This window comes from Mesoplodon mirus (genome assembly GCF_964341445.2).
Source record: "Mesoplodon mirus genome assembly, chromosome: 4".
NCBI lineage: Eukaryota > Metazoa > Chordata > Mammalia > Artiodactyla > Ziphiidae > Mesoplodon > Mesoplodon mirus.
In genome coordinates, this window is record NC_138979.1 from 188344542 (window position 1) to 188359400 (window position 14859).

Sequence of the window (14859 nt, forward strand, 5' to 3'; positions counted from 1 at the left end):
CACGTGGGCTCAGTAGTTGTGGCTCGCGGGCTCTAGAGCACAGGCTCAGTAGTTGTGGCACACGGGCTTAGTTGCTCTGCGGCATGTGGGATCTTTCCGACCAGGGATCGAACCTGTATCCCCTGCATAGGCAGGCAGATTCTTAACCACTGTGCCACCAGGGAAGTCCCTGCCTTCAAACTTGAAGAAACCTGTCTGTCTCTGCCCCAGCTTTGGATTAAAAAAAAAACAAAACCCAACAAAAACCCCCCAAAACTCTCTTGTGTAAAGGATGCCGAACGGAGAGCCTTAGGCCCTGCCTGGTATAAGTGGAAGATAGTGGAAAATGGGTTAAACGCACATAAGTGAAGGAGAAACGCAGCACCCCGTCCTGTAGGTCCCCACAGACTTGCAGAGAGGCAAGCTCAGGCGGGTACTGACGGGCCAGATGCACTAGAAAAAGGCATCAGGGAGGGTATTAGCCACACTTTACTATCTGTAAGTTGATGCTTTATCATCCACCTGAGGGCCTGTTAGCCATCGCTAAGCAAATGAAGACTCGCCTGGGTACCTGGAGTCCCCACACAGCCTCCAACTATACGCCCGTCCCACAGGGAGCACCAGCTTCTGGGGTGGGGTGCCCTTCAAACATAACTGGCCCATCCTAAGCCTGCCTGCCCCGCCTCAGCCCCCGTTCCCGCAGAAACCGCAACGAAGGCACTTCCTCACAGTTCACCGCCTGCCTTGCGACCGGCCCAGCACTGCCCTGGGTGCCCTGTGGGGCAAGCTGTCCTCTCCCCGTGGAGCTGGGAGCATAGGTGCAAACTACCAGGTATAAAATGAGTAAGTTACAAAAAATGTGATGTACAGCACAGGGAACTATATTATAATAACTTCATATGGAGTGTAATCTATACAGATATTGAATCATTATGTTGTACACCTAAAATTAATATAACATTGTAAGTCAACTACACCTCAACGGAAAAAAAACCAGGGAGACAGACCAGATCCCTGAAGATCTCTGTGCCCTCAGTGGGAGGGGGTGGGGCAGACGCCGTCTGAGATCTCCCACCGCAGGGCCTCCTGGCTGAGTAACAGACTCATATTAAGAGTTCCTGGGTCCAGGACTCGAGGTCAGCTTGTTCTTTCATTAATCCAACTTGGAAACATTGCACCAGCATCTTCCAAACCTACAAAAAGAAAGAAGAGCCGTGAGCACCACCGACGTGTGTCTCTTCTCAGTTTCCTTTGTGTCATGTGGGCCTGGGGCTCAAATTTATATATACAGCCCCAGACGGGTGAAGAACCTCCAGGATGAGTGATGTATTCAAAGTGGTTCTAGGTTGGTCGCCATCCTGGGTTCCCACAGAAGCAAATGCAAATCATGTCTGGAGAAAGGCCTCTTCAGCCCAGGACCCTCCACCGCCCCACAGTACGTCTAGCCCAGGACGAATTCCTGGTCAAAGGTCATAAAACACACCATGAGCAACACCATCATGAAATAACAAATAAAGTTGTCTTGGGACTTCCCCGGCGGTCCAGTGGTTAAGACGCCGCGCTTCCAATGCAGGGGGCACGGGTCTGATCCCTGGTAGGGGAACTAAGATCCCACATGCCATGCAGATTGGCAAAAAAAAAAAAAAAAAGATTAGAAAAGAGCAAAAGAATATAAACTATAGCCAGAGTTGGAAAAGCATCACACTGAGAATGATAATGACTCAAAGCTTTGTAAAAACCTCAATAAGAGAATTAAATAACAGGTTAGACACAGCTAAAATAAGAATAAGTCAGCAGGGACTTCCCTGGTGGCGCAGTGGTTAAGAATCCGCCTGCTAACGCAGGGGGACGTGGGTTCAAGTCCTGGTCCGGAAAGGTCCCACATGCTACGGAACAGCTAAGCCTGCGCGCCTGAGCCTGCGCTCTAGAGCCCACGAGCCACAACTACTGAGCCCACGAGCCGCCACCATTACTGAAGCCCGTGCACCTAGAGCCCATGCTCCGCAACAAGAGAAGCCACCGCAATGAGAAGCCCGAGCACCACAACAAAGAGTAGCCCCCACTCGCTGCAACTAGAGAAAGCCCGCATGCAGCAACGAAGACCTGATGCAGCCAAAAAATAAATAAATAAAGCTTATAAGAAAAGAAAAGAATGTCAGTGATGAGAAAGACGAGAGGAAGTTATCCAAATGCAATGCCCAGGAACATGGAAGTAGAAGCTATGAGACGGGTTGATGGCAGAGAGGACTGAGTGACAAAGTGGAACATGTCTGCCTGGCGTTCCTGACGGGAAAGGGGAGAACAGGGGAGAGGACGGATTCACAGAGAGAACAGAGAGGAGTTTTCCAGACCTGGGAAAGACACGTGCTGTGGGTTGAACTGTGTCCACCAAAACGATGTTAAAGTCCTAACACCCAGGACCTGCAAATGGGACCTTATTTGGAAATGGGGTCTTTACAGATGATCAAATTAAGATGAAATCCTGTGATGGACCCTAATCCAATATGACTGTGATGGACCCTAATCCAATATGACTGATGTCCTTAGAAAAAGGGAAATGTGGACACAGAGACAGATGTGTACAGAGGGAAGATGACGTGAAGACACAGGGAGAATGCCATAGACAGGTCAGGGAACCCCAGGAGCCACCAGAAATTAGGGGAGAGCCTGGACCAGACTCTCCCTCCTGGCCTCAGAAGGAACCAACCCTGCCGACACATTGATTTGGGTCTCTTAGACTTCAGAACTGGGAGACAGTCCATTTCTGCTGTTTAAGCTGCCCAGTCTGTGATACTTTGCTACAACAGCCCCAGCAAACTAATACAACATGTATCCACGGCTACAGGAAGCATAATGTATGCCAGGATAAAAGGAAGAAAAGAAAATTACACCTGGTTACATCATGATAACAGACATCGACGAGAATCTGCTAAAAACAAGCAGAGCAAAGGAGTCCTTCCAAAGGGGTGACAACGGGTCTCCCAGCAATGATGGGACCCTAAAGACTTTGGGGCTCCAGAGAAAATGGCTGTCAGTTAAGAATTCTGTACCTGGAAAAGTTCTTTCAGTAATGAAGGAGCATTAGAGCCATGTTCATGTTACTAAAAACGGAGCATTTGTCAACACGCTCCCAGTTCATGGAAAATAATGGGCAACTGAGAATTTTATCCCCAGCTGAATGATTAGTCAAGTCTGTTGACAAAAATTCAATGAACTATCAAGTTAAGAAGAAAAAAGGGAACTTTATGCAAGCCAACTGAGGATTCTAGCTGGGGAAGCAGATTCTCAGAAGCTCTGAGGACGGTTCTGCCTGCTCGGAGTGGAAGACACAGTCACACACATTTTCGAGACAAAGGATCCTACATCAGAATGACATGCGGTATTTTACATAAAGGTCACCAAGGGGGCACAGCCCAGGGAAGCACGTACAAAGTGGGCGGCGGGTCACCGTGACCCCTGCAGAGCTGGGAAGGAACGCTGTTCTTTAAGAAGCTGCACTGCCAGCGTCAGAAGGAAGGAAAAATCAGTCTTTACGGGGGGCAGGCACGACCGTCACCTTTGAGGAGCTCTGGCTAAGGTGTGACGCAGATGCGCCTGGCACATCAGGGAGGGAGGAGGCCCAAACAAACACAGAGAGAGAACTTTACGTTTAACTTTTTCTTGTCCTGCCTTAAAATATAAATTTTATATCAAGTTCATTCTACAGGATTATTTCAGGAAGAAGGACAGTGGTCACAGAGGAAAGCTCTGAAATAAAAGAAGGAATGATGAGTAGATAAATCCATAAAAGTGAGTAGTTCTTCAACACACCCCGAGGGGATAAAATAAATGTAAGACGCATAATTTGTGGGGGGCGGTCTTTTTTTTTTTTTTTTTTTTTTGGCTGTGCCGCATGGCTTGTGGGATCTCAGTTCCCTGACCATGGATTGAACCCGGGCCATGGCAGTGAAAGCCTGGAATCCTAACCAGTAGGCCACCAGGGAACCCCCTTTGGGGTTTTAAAATAATAATAATAGTATTACAAGCTGGAATTTAAAAAAAAAAGACAATAGCAGAATATAAGGAGATCACTGGAGTTGAAGTATTCAAACGTCCTCACATTATTCAGGAAGAGGGAAAGATGTTTATGATGTATATATCTTCTTATGTCTGTGGGGCAAAATTTTGTTCTGTTTTGTTTTGCAGTACGCGGGCCTCTCACTGTTGTGGCCTCTCCCGTTGCGGAGCACAGGCTCCAGACACGCAGGCTCAGCGACCATGGCTCACGGGCCCAGCCGCTCCGCGGTATGTGGGATCTTCCCGGACCGGGGCACGAACCCGTGTCCCCTGCATCGGCCGGCGGACTCTCAACCACTGTGCCACCAGGGAAGCCCTGTGGGGCAAAATTTTAAAGATAAGCTGCGTAGTGTGGAAACACACCGCTTCCTAACATCAGCGGATCAACACAACCAAAGAATAGTTACTGCTGCTGAGCAAGCCCGAGGGGCTCTCCCATTGGGGCTGCATTGTCAGAGCCCCGAACAGACAGGAGGGAAGAGTGGTACTTCCTACACCCAAGATTAAAGGCTTCAGAAGAGAACTGACATAACGCCCTTTCACTCACAATGCATTGGTCAGGACCTGTTTGGTGACCTGCCGGACCACAGGATGGCCAGGGCAAAGAATCCTCCCCTGTGTCTGAGTGGTCTGTGTGAGTTTCCATCACAAAGCATCATCCCCCAAAGCCTAGAATTAAGGGAATAGGAGAAAATGGAATGAGAAAAAAAATCCAGAGGGCTTCTCTGGTGGTGCAGTGGTTGAGAATCCGCCTGCCAATGCAGGGGACATGGGTTCGAGCCCTGGTCCAGGAAGATCCCACATGCCGCGGAGCAACTAAGCCCGTGCGTCACAACTACTGAGCCTGCGCTCTAGAGCCCATGAGCCACAGCTGCTGAGTCCACATGCCACAACTAATGAAGCCCGTGTGCCTAGAGCCCGTGCTCTGCAATGAAGAGTAGGCCCCTGCTTGCCACAACTAGGGAAAGCCCGTGTGTAGCAACGAAGACACAACGCAGCCAAAAATTAAAAAATAAATAAATTTATTTAAAAAAAAAAAAAAGGAAGAAATGAAGAGAGCAGCCAAAGGGAGGAAAAGAAAACCAAATCCAAAAACAAAAAGCAAAGAGAAGGGCTATTCTAAAGGCCACTGTCTGCGGGGGCGGGGCAGGGGGCATGGGGGTGGGGGTGAAAGGATCCTGTATTCAGAGAGCCCTGGTCGGGGGGGATGGTGGTGGGATGGAGCAGCTGGAGGCAGAAATCCTTGCTGGGGACCCAGGCTAAGCACCAGCAAACTATAGCCAGGCCTGCCTTTTCAGGCAGCCCAGTAAGCCACCCACCTGCGTTCTCCCAGATGGGGGTCCTAGCTGCCTCCATTTCCCAACCTCCCTTGCAGCTAGATGCAGCCATGTGACTAAGTTCTTAATTATGAGACATAAATGGAAGTACCCTGTGGGACCTCCAGGATGGCTCCTCTGGGATATCCCTTATGCTCTGCTAGGAGCATGAGGTAATGGCTGGGCTCCAGCAGCAATTATGGGGCCATGAGGCTGCCAGTCAACCCTAGGGATTGGGAGCTGAGAGCTACAGGGACCTGGCTCCTGATGACTGTGGAACCAACACCATCCCTAGGCTGCCAGCCCCAGAATCTGGTCAGTGTGATGGAGAAAAACAATGTTCAAGCCCCGGTTCCTCAAGTCAAGAGTCTCGGTGGTTTGCACCAAAACTAACTCAGATGCATAAGCCTGTGACTTGGGGTTGGGGGGTGGGGAGGGATTCTCTCTGGATGTGAAAGTTTTCAGCCCCACCCGCTGGCTGGCCCACCCAGCTCCAGATGTCTGTCAAGGGTGCGGAGGGAGGTACTCAGGAAGAAAAGGAAGTGGCCAGAAGGGGAAGCGGCAGGCTGCAGAGAGGAGGCCGGTGGGACTTGATCGGGCGCTCGCTGGCGAGCTGAGGGCCTGCGTCTGTGGCAAAGCCAAGATGAACGCCAAGGCAGGATGCCCAGAGGTAAGTGCCAGTGAGGCCAGATGGGAGAGTCAGGCCCAAGGTCCTGAGACGGGGGCTTTGGTCCACTGTCCCCTGGCCCCGTGCTGCCTGCAGCCCTGGGCCCAAAGCGTCATGAAGTCTCCAGCTACGCCTGCAGAGCAGCCATTCCTCTGCCAGTCTGTGCAGCCAGGACCGCCAGGGCCCCGGGGCCTCCTAGAGAGCTCAGAGCAAGCCCTCCCTCCGCCCCAGCCTGGGCCGGGCAGCTGCGCCACATGCCCTGCACGGCAGGAAGTCCCACGCCTTCACCCATGACCTCCGATGCCTGCAGCGTCCCACGGCTGCCCAGCACACGGCTGGGGGGAGCCCAGAGCTGTCCCATGGGAGTCTCCCAGCCCGTCACGGCCCTGAGATGCCAGCGCTGGTGGGCCATCCTCTCCCAACAGCCAGCCCCACCCCTGGACATACAGAGTCCCCAGGGCTGCAGCTGCCCAGAGCCCCCCTGGACGGCTGGCCTCCCCAGGCCCCTGTAGTTCCCAAGCGGATGGGTGGCCCGGCAGGTGCCTTGGCCGTGCTCCGAGTCCCAGATGGGGGCCGTGGGGGCAGGGCTGCCGCGCTCCAACCTTCCTGTCTGCCTGGGGCCCCGGGCGGTGCAGCAGAGGCAGCGTCTGTCCAAGGATGGCCCTGGGGCCCCGCCCAGGACTGCACCCCGATTGCCTCTCCTGAGGGTCAGTGAAGGGGCCTGTGGCCTGTTCGCTGTGAAGGCCTGATGCGGCCCCGAGCCCTCCCCGGGCAGGCAGAGGAGGGGCGGGCCCCCGAGCGCTCCTCTGCGGCGTGCGGGTGGGGAAGCACCCTGACTGCCCTCTATGGGGGCTCCTGGCAGGGAGCAGTGCCGGGCCTCGGGCACTCTGCCTGAGTCCCCTTCTCTCACTCTGCTTTCTGGGGCCCCCGCCTCCCGGTAATGGTTCTGGCTCAGGGCAGACGCAGCCCCCCGGGCCCAGCTCCTACGGCCGCCCCTTCCCCACACTGAGGGGGGCCAGCGTGTCCTGTGGAAGGACACCCGCTCCCTGGGCCCCAGTGCCTGGCCCAGCTGCACTCACAGGCAGGCAGCGCAGCCCAGGCCCCAGGCCCCAGGCTGCAGGGGCCACTTCCCCACCAAGGCCAGGAGGGAGGGCTGCACCCACCCCTCACAGATGCCTCGGAGGTTGGCTGGCCGGGTGGGGCGGTGGGGGGGTGATCCCTGTCGCTGCGCATGGGCCCCTCCCTGCACTCCGGGACGGGCGCGCTGAGCTCGGGAGCATCCCACTCATGGTGGCATTTGAGGCTGCTTTGGGGAGGGGCCCAACTCCAGCCGGGGCCCAGCCGGCCGGCTTCCAGCTCCTTGTGGAAGTGACCGCTCTGAGGGGACAAGACGCATCCTCCGTCCCCAGCTGGCTGCAGAGTCCTGCTGCACAGGGAGAGCCCCTCTGGCAGCATCAAGGGACCCCGACTCAGCCCCCAGCCCCCTGAACAGCAACACTCTCTCTGGGCCGGGTCTCCCCAGCCAGGACAAGGGCTGCTGCCTGGCGCCCAGGAGGGGCTGCAAGGGGCCAGGACAGGGGGGCCCAGCCCGGAAAGGGAAGCAGCTATTTGTAGGCCGGCCTTGGAGGGCCACGGTGGAAAGCAGAAATGGCATCAGACTCGTTGAGGTTGGGACTGAAACAAGGAACTGAGATTCAGACACCCACGTGCCCGCCGAGAGGGGGTCCAAGAGGGAGAACAGCGGGCACGTGTGTCCCGGGAACAGACCGGGGCGCACACACACACACGCACGCACACGTGCACATGCACTGGTGACAGGCACGGCACGCGCCAGCTTCAGGCCAGGCTGTGCTGAGGGTGCAACCGTGGGCAGGAGTGGGTGGCTGTAGGGTCCCCACGAGGTGGTGGTCCCTGTACCCAGCTGCCCAGGCACCGTGGAGCCACTGCAGCCAGGCCTGGAGCTGTGGGTGATGCCAGGTCACCCCAAGCAGGTGCGGAGGCCTCTGCAGAGCGCATCGGTGGCCCCCGCGTGGCCCCGATCCACGCCACCCCACAGCCCACGGGACAGGGAGGCCCGCCCAGTAGGACTTGGGGGCCTGAGGAGGGGGCTCAGCAGCCTCACAGGACCCCTGGGCCAGAGTGGCAAGGACAGAAGTCGCCACGGGGTCCCCGGGGCGCCCTGCCTGGTGGGCTGCTCGGCACCTGCCATGTGCCCTGTCTCGGGGGGCCTGGGAAGATGGCCAGTGACCACGTGGCCCCGGGCTGGGCGCCGGCGGTGGGCTCGGGCCTGCGTGGCCCCATCCTCGCCAGCCCCGGCCAGCGGCAGGCCTGGCCTCCCCGGCAGCAGGGACGGTCTGTCTCAGCACCGGAGAGGCCGTCAGGCCCCCCGGGAAGAGCCCAGCCGCGCCCCAGGGACCCTGTGGTGACGCCCTCCTCCGGATGCAGGTGCGCGGGGCTCTGGCCCTGCTGAGCCTGAGCGCCGTGACCCTCACCTACGCGCTGTGGCAAGTGCTCTCTCCCTCTGCTGGGGGCCACGTGCGCCCCGAGGAAGGGCCCACCGCGTCGTGGGGCCCCAGCTCCAGCCTGGCCTGGGCGCCCCTGGGAGGGGAGGCCCCGCGGCAGCAGCAGAAGGACTCCTGCAGGTGAGCGAGCCCGTGAGGTCTGCAGGGTGGCCGGCGCGGCGCTGCTCCGGCCGCCACCTGCCTTCCCCCCGGGGCTCCCCAGTGGGAAGAGCACTGCCTCCTGCCACCTCCTGTTGGAAGAGGCAGGTTCGGGGAGGGTGGGCTTGAGGCGGTGGGAGTGGTCGGGGGAGGGGTAGAATCCCCGAACTGTTTGGGCCGGAGTGGGGGCGGGGGGCGGGCGCGACTTGGGGCGCTCTTTGCAGCAAACGCAGGCTGCCACCCAGGGACTCCGACAAGGCCACGAGCCCCGGTCCTACCTGGGCCGAGGTGGCACCATCACAGCCCTTCCACCTGGGGTGGAGTCGCAGCCCCCGCCCCTCCCTCCCCGCTGGGGGGTCCTGGCAACCCAGCACACCCCCAGCATACCTCCAACCCCCACTGGCCCAGCCCTCCCTTCTGGGTCAGCCCGGGCGTCTCCAAGGGCCTCCACAGCTGCAGGAGCCCAGACCCAACACCTCTGCCGGGCTCTGCAAGCGACAGCCCCGAGCAGACAGCGCCTGGGCGTGGGGTGGGCCTGGGCCCCATCTGCCCTGCTCTCAGGCCCCCCACTCAGGCCCCTCCCGGGGCACTCCTGGGTGTCAGGCCTGCCCTGCCCAGTCTGGCCTGCGGCCCCCTTCCTGCACCCTCGGCCTGGGCTCAGCCCTCCCGCTTGGCTGGATGGGACGGAGCAGGCGATGCGAGGCTGGCTGGTGGCTCCTGCGCTCACACCTGGCGCCTCTCTCCGCAGGCTTGTCCTCGTGGAAAGCATCCCCCAGGACCTGCCGCCTGCAGCAGGCAGCCCGTCTGCCCAGCCCCTGGCCCAGGCCTGGCTGCAGCTGCTGGACGCCGCCCGGGAGAGTGTCCATGTGGCCTCCTTCTACTGGTCCCTCACGGGGCCCGACACTGGGGTCAATGACTCTTCTTCCCAGCTGGTGCGCCACCCCTCCCCTGACTTGGAGGCTGTGGGCCGTCCAGGGGCCAGGCACACAGCAAGCCCAGCAGGCGCACATCTGTCTGATGGAGCTGTGGGCGGGCAGAGGCGGGCTCCTGGGGAAGTCTGGGCCCTTCCTGGTGGGACGGGGGTGGCCTCTCACCGCTGGCCTGCTCTTGCAGGGAGAGGCTCTTCTGCAGAAGCTGCAGCAGCTGCTGGACAGAAACGTTTCCCTGGCTGTGGCCACCAGCACCCCGACACTGGTCCGGAACTCCACCGACCTGCAGGTCCTGGTGGCCCGAGGTAGGTTCCTGCCGTCCTGGGCCTGGGGACGGGCGAGAGCAGTGGGGCTGCCCGGGACGGGGAGGCCGGGAGCCCAGGGCTGCGAGCGCCTTCAAGTGGGCTTCCCCGAGGGCTGGTTCCAGGCAGCCGGACGTGTCATTTCCCAGGGGGCAGAGCACAGGGTGGTCTCCGGGCCTTGCTGAGCCGCTTCAGCCTGTGGGTGGTGGCTTGGCCGGGAGCCAGAGGCAGCAGGGATCCTCACAGAGCCGGGCTGCCTGGAGGGACCCCAGGCTGGTCAATGCCTCCGTTTTCCCACCTGTTAAATGGGAATAACAACATCAACTGAGTAGGGCTGCTGTGAGGAGAAAGGAATCCACCCAACTGCAAAGAAAGAGCTGAGAATCCGGTTCAGCACGAAGCGGGTTCACCGCACCGTCCTGCACCCTCGTCAGGCGCCCAGGTGCGACATGTGCCCATGGGAAGGCTCACCGGTGGTGTTTTGCACTCCAAGTTCTGGGTCGTGGATGGGCGGCACGTCTATGTGGGCAGTGCCAACATGGACTGGCGGTCGCTGACACAGGTGAGTCCCCGAGCCCCGAGAGGGGAGACCCCATGTCCCCATGCGGGCAGTCACCCTGGGGGAAGTGGCCATGTCTGTAACATCGCTGTGGTAGAAACACCCGGAGACTGGTTACCGGATTCTAATGGCACCGAACTCCTGCTGCGGAAGGTCATTTAACCGCCCGGAAAGATGCTCGTCACCTTATCCAGGAAATCGTGCAGACAAAGCACGATCCCTTCTGGGAAAAGCAGTGCTTTAACCCTGAGTCAAAACGGTGGCAGCGGCTGTTGTTTAAGTCGAGGATGATTGTGTTTTCCTTCTTCTCTGTGCATTTATGTATTTTCTATTGTCTTCTGGTAATAAACACGTATTGCCCTTGGAATACAATGTTCAAGGAAAACAGGGACCCGCGGGGCACCCCACCCCATGGCTTCCCCCAGCGCACCATCTACTATGGATTCTCGCGGGTGATGGTTGCTGCTGTTGACCGGCTGCCGAGCCGGGGGCTGCACCTGCCCGGCACCCCTGGCCCAGGGGGTCCACACGGCCCCAGAGGGGCCCCTCCCGCAGTGCTGCCCCGGTGCCTGCAGGTGAAGGAGCTCGGCGCCATCATCTACAACTGCAGCCGCCTGGCCCAGGACCTGGAGAAGACCTTCCAGACCTACTGGGTGCTGGGGCTGCCGGAGGCTGTCCTCCCCAGACCCTGGCCTCGGGACTTCTCCTCCCACATCAACCGCTTCCAGCCCGTCCAGGACTACTTTGACGGGCTGCCCACCACTGCCTACTTCTCGGTAAGAGTGGTCGGGGGGCCGACTGGAGGCCCTGCTCTCCTGGCTGGCCAGAGGCACAGGGAGCCCTGCCCACCCTGCAGACAGCCCAGAGTCGGCTAGGTCCTCGGGGCCACGGCTCGGGGAGCCAGCACCGTGGACGGCGCTGCGGCCCCAGGATGAGGGGCAGGCCCGGCCCCAGGAGAGGACACGGTCATCGTCATCCACGGGAGACAGGCAACCTGAGTGCTTGTGGGGGTCGTCCTGTGGCCCTGGGGGCCTCCGAGCACACTGTTGGATGGGGTCTGACTCAGGACCAGGGAGGGTGGGGGGAGGACCCGTGCATCAGGCAATTCTGTCACTCTGGGGGGAGGAGAGGGGGACTGAGGGGCGGGCGGTCATGCCCACCAGCCACGACCCTCCCTCAGGGTACACGGCAGCTACCCCAGTGCTGGGCTACAGTGGAGACCTGCCTCGGAGGCAGGGACGCGTCCCCAGACGTGGGGACCCAGGCTGAGCTGCGCAGGGAGCTTCCTCCAGAGTCAGGCCAGCCCGGGGCCCCTGTTTAGACCCGACGTCGTGTCTTCCTCCTGGTTCCCAGGGCTGGAGGGTGGGTGCACCGTGGCGTCACGGGCCCAGGAACCCAGTGGCTCAGAGCCAGGTGGGCAGTGCCCTCAGGGACCTCTCTGCCCGCACAGGCATCGCCACCCGCACTCTGCCCCCACGGCCGCACCCGGGACCTGGACGCGCTGCTGGCGGTGATGGGGAGCGCCCGGGAGTTCATCTATGCCTCGGTGATGGAGTATTTCCCCACGACACGCTTCATCCACCCCGCCAGGTAGGCCGGAAGGGAGCCGGGCGGGAGCCGGGCGGCCCCGGACCGGGGAGGGCCCTCTGCCCGTGGGCAGCTCCTGGCCTGTCGCCTTGACCACCAGCACCCCTGCCCACTCGGGGCGTGTGGGCACGGCCCGGTTGACCTGAGGACCCTGACCCTCCCCCACACCCCTCCCCAGGTACTGGCCGGTGCTGGACACGGCGCTGCGGGCGGCGGCCGTCGGCAGGGGCCTGCGTGTGCGCCTGCTGGTCAGCTGCTGGCTCAACACGGACCCCAGCATGTTCCCCTACCTGCGGTCCCTGCAGGCCCTCAGCAACCCCGCGGCCAACGTGTCCGTGGAAGTGGTGAGGACCCACCCCCTGGCCGGGCCGGGAGGCAGCCTCCCTGTTGGCTGACACGCCCTCTCTGTTCCCCCAAGAAAGTCTTCATTGTGCCCGTGAGGAACCACTCCAACATCCCCTTCAGCAGGGTGAACCACAGCAAGTTCATGGTCACGGAGAAGGCGGCCTACATAGGTGAGCAGGGGTGAGGGCTGCGGGCAGGGGCTCAGGACCCCTGAGTCCTTGTGGGCTGCCGAGTGAGCGGACACCAGCAGAGGGCACGCAGGCCCGCAGAAGGGATCGTGTCACCTGGGCGGTGGCCAGGCCAGGGTGCTGAAGGGGGCACTGCTCTTCCGTCCAGTGTGGACCCCGGGCAGGGACCTGCTGAAGGGCTCAGGCCCTCCCCCATGGAGGCAGGTGGGGACCCCTGGCACCGAGCCCCCCGAGCACTGAGTCTGTGGGCTGCTGGGGTGCAGTCCCTCACTCGAAGAGCGGCTGCACTCGGCGCCAGAGGGGCTGCAGGTCTGGAGTCGGACCACGGCCGAGTGGCCGCTGGGGCCATCGGGCTGGGCCAGGCAGCAGAGGACCCCCCGTGCGGCCCAGTAACCCAGCGTCTCCGCCCACAGGCACTTCCAACTGGTCCGAAGATTACTTCAGCAGCACCTCGGGTGTGGGCCTGGTGGTCAGCCAGAGGGCCTCCAGCACCCAGCCAGGGGTGACCACTGTGCAGGAGCAGCTGCGGCAACTATTTGAGCGAGACTGGAGTTCCCGCTACGCTGTAGGCCTGGACGGACAGGCCCAGGGCCAGGACTGTGTTTGGCAGGGCTGACGTCCAGCCCTTCCTGGCTGCGGAGCCCCACTGCTCCCGACCAGACCTCTCTGCGTGGCCCCCAATCTGGACCCCGGAGCAGCTCCATCCGCACAAGCCCTGGTCAGGGGTTGGACTGCCCAATGCAGGGCAGGCGCAAACTGTTTGCTCTCCAAATCTAGCCCCTCTTAAACCCCCACCTCCTCCTCGGAGCCCTCCAGGATGCCCTCCCTGGTTCCCACAGAGCCGCAATTCCTGCCCACACACGGAGCCTTTACAATACTGTGTGCCTCCCTTTTCTCCTGTGAGTCCTGGGTCAGGCTGCGTCCCACCTTCTCAGCCCCAGGCTGGAGTTCAGCCTCTACCCACCTGCGAGGCGCCTGTGTCCACGAGGCCACATTCAGGCTGGGCTGGGCTTCCGCCATGCGAGCCCCTGACTCTCTCCAGCGTCCAGCCTCCTGCCCACAGGAACCCAGGGACAGAGCAGGGGGCGGGGCTGGCACCTGGGGTGGGCCCAGGCCTGATGGGGGCGGGGCTGGCGCCTGGGGTGGGCCCAGGCCTGATGGGGGCGGGGCTGGCACCTGGGGTGGTGGGCCCAAGCCTGTAGAGGCTAAGCTGCTCTGGCACCCAGTCCTGGTGTATAAGGGGCCAGGAACTGGGCGGTAGCGTTGTAGTGGAGAGAACCTGTGTTTGAGCTGGGGGGAGGGTGACACCAGCCAGGATGGGGTTTGGATGCAGCCCCATTGGAGCTCACCCTCTCTTGGGCCTCGCCCAGCACCTGCCCTGCAGAGGCAGGAGCTGAATCCTGGTCTGACAACTCAGTGCTGGCCCTTCTGCTAGGAATGCTGGGTCAGCAGCCTATCTCGGCCCTGGCCTCGCCACCTCCTGGTTTCTGACCTCGGCTTCAGAGCCCACCTGCCCTCACAGAGGCCCCCAGGGCACCCGAGGCTAGAGCTGGGGGCTGGCTCAATGTCCAGGAGACCCTGGCCGCTGAGGGAGCTGAGCGAGTGGACCCCAGGCCCAGCCAGGGCTGCTGCTCCCCAGCTCCCGCGTCATCTTGGCCCCAGGGAGACCTGGCGGGGTGACTGTTGGACGCCTTTGACGTGAGTGTCCTCGTCTGCGAGGAAGATCCCCAAACCCAGCCTGTCTCCCTGCCCAGACCCATGGGGATCTGGAGAGAGTGCCACGGCTCCACGCGGCCTGAGAAGCACCCAGGGCCTCTGGGAGCTGGTCTGTGCCTGAGCTGCCCCGGGCAGCACCCTGCTCCCGCAGAGGGCAGCGCCCCGGAAGCCGCAGACCCCAGGCCCTCAGCTCCCTATAGGCTGACCAGCCGCGGCCCAGGAGGGCTCTGTGCGCCAGGCTATGGCGGGGCAACAGGGCGAAAAGACGCAGCCAGTGCAAGGCCCACTTCACACACTGTGGGTCTGGTGGCCGCATCTCAGTGGCAGCCTCAAAGGCCTCCAAAGCAGACCCCCGTCACAGGAGGTCCAGCTTGATGAGGCGTGAGAGGCCTGGGGACCCCTTCTGGGGTGTGGGGGACAGACCCTGCCTCCTGGGAGCCTGGAACCCAGGCCCTTGTGTGACCCCTCCCTCGAGGGAGGGCACCAGCTGCCTCGCCTGCGACAGGTAGAATGCACAGAGGTGGTTATGTGACACGAGGTGGTAACAGCATCTTG

General features: G+C 60.8%; 1 protein-coding gene across 1 annotated transcript; it reads left to right on the top strand.

Moving 5' to 3' along the window:
• Nucleotides 1-5848: 5848 nt before the first annotated feature.
• On the top strand, nucleotides 5849-13457 carry PLD4 (phospholipase D family member 4; the record flags this gene model as incomplete). The annotated part of the gene is given in 11 exon segments (XM_082619965.1): nucleotides 5849-5945; nucleotides 5948-6021; nucleotides 8464-8660; nucleotides 9427-9610; nucleotides 9792-9912; nucleotides 10344-10471; nucleotides 11044-11244; nucleotides 11919-12058; nucleotides 12234-12399; nucleotides 12474-12570; nucleotides 13002-13457. Coding segments are annotated over 11 exon segments (1608 nt in total). The 3' UTR covers nucleotides 13205-13457.
• Between the last annotated feature and the right edge of the window lie 1402 nt (nucleotides 13458-14859).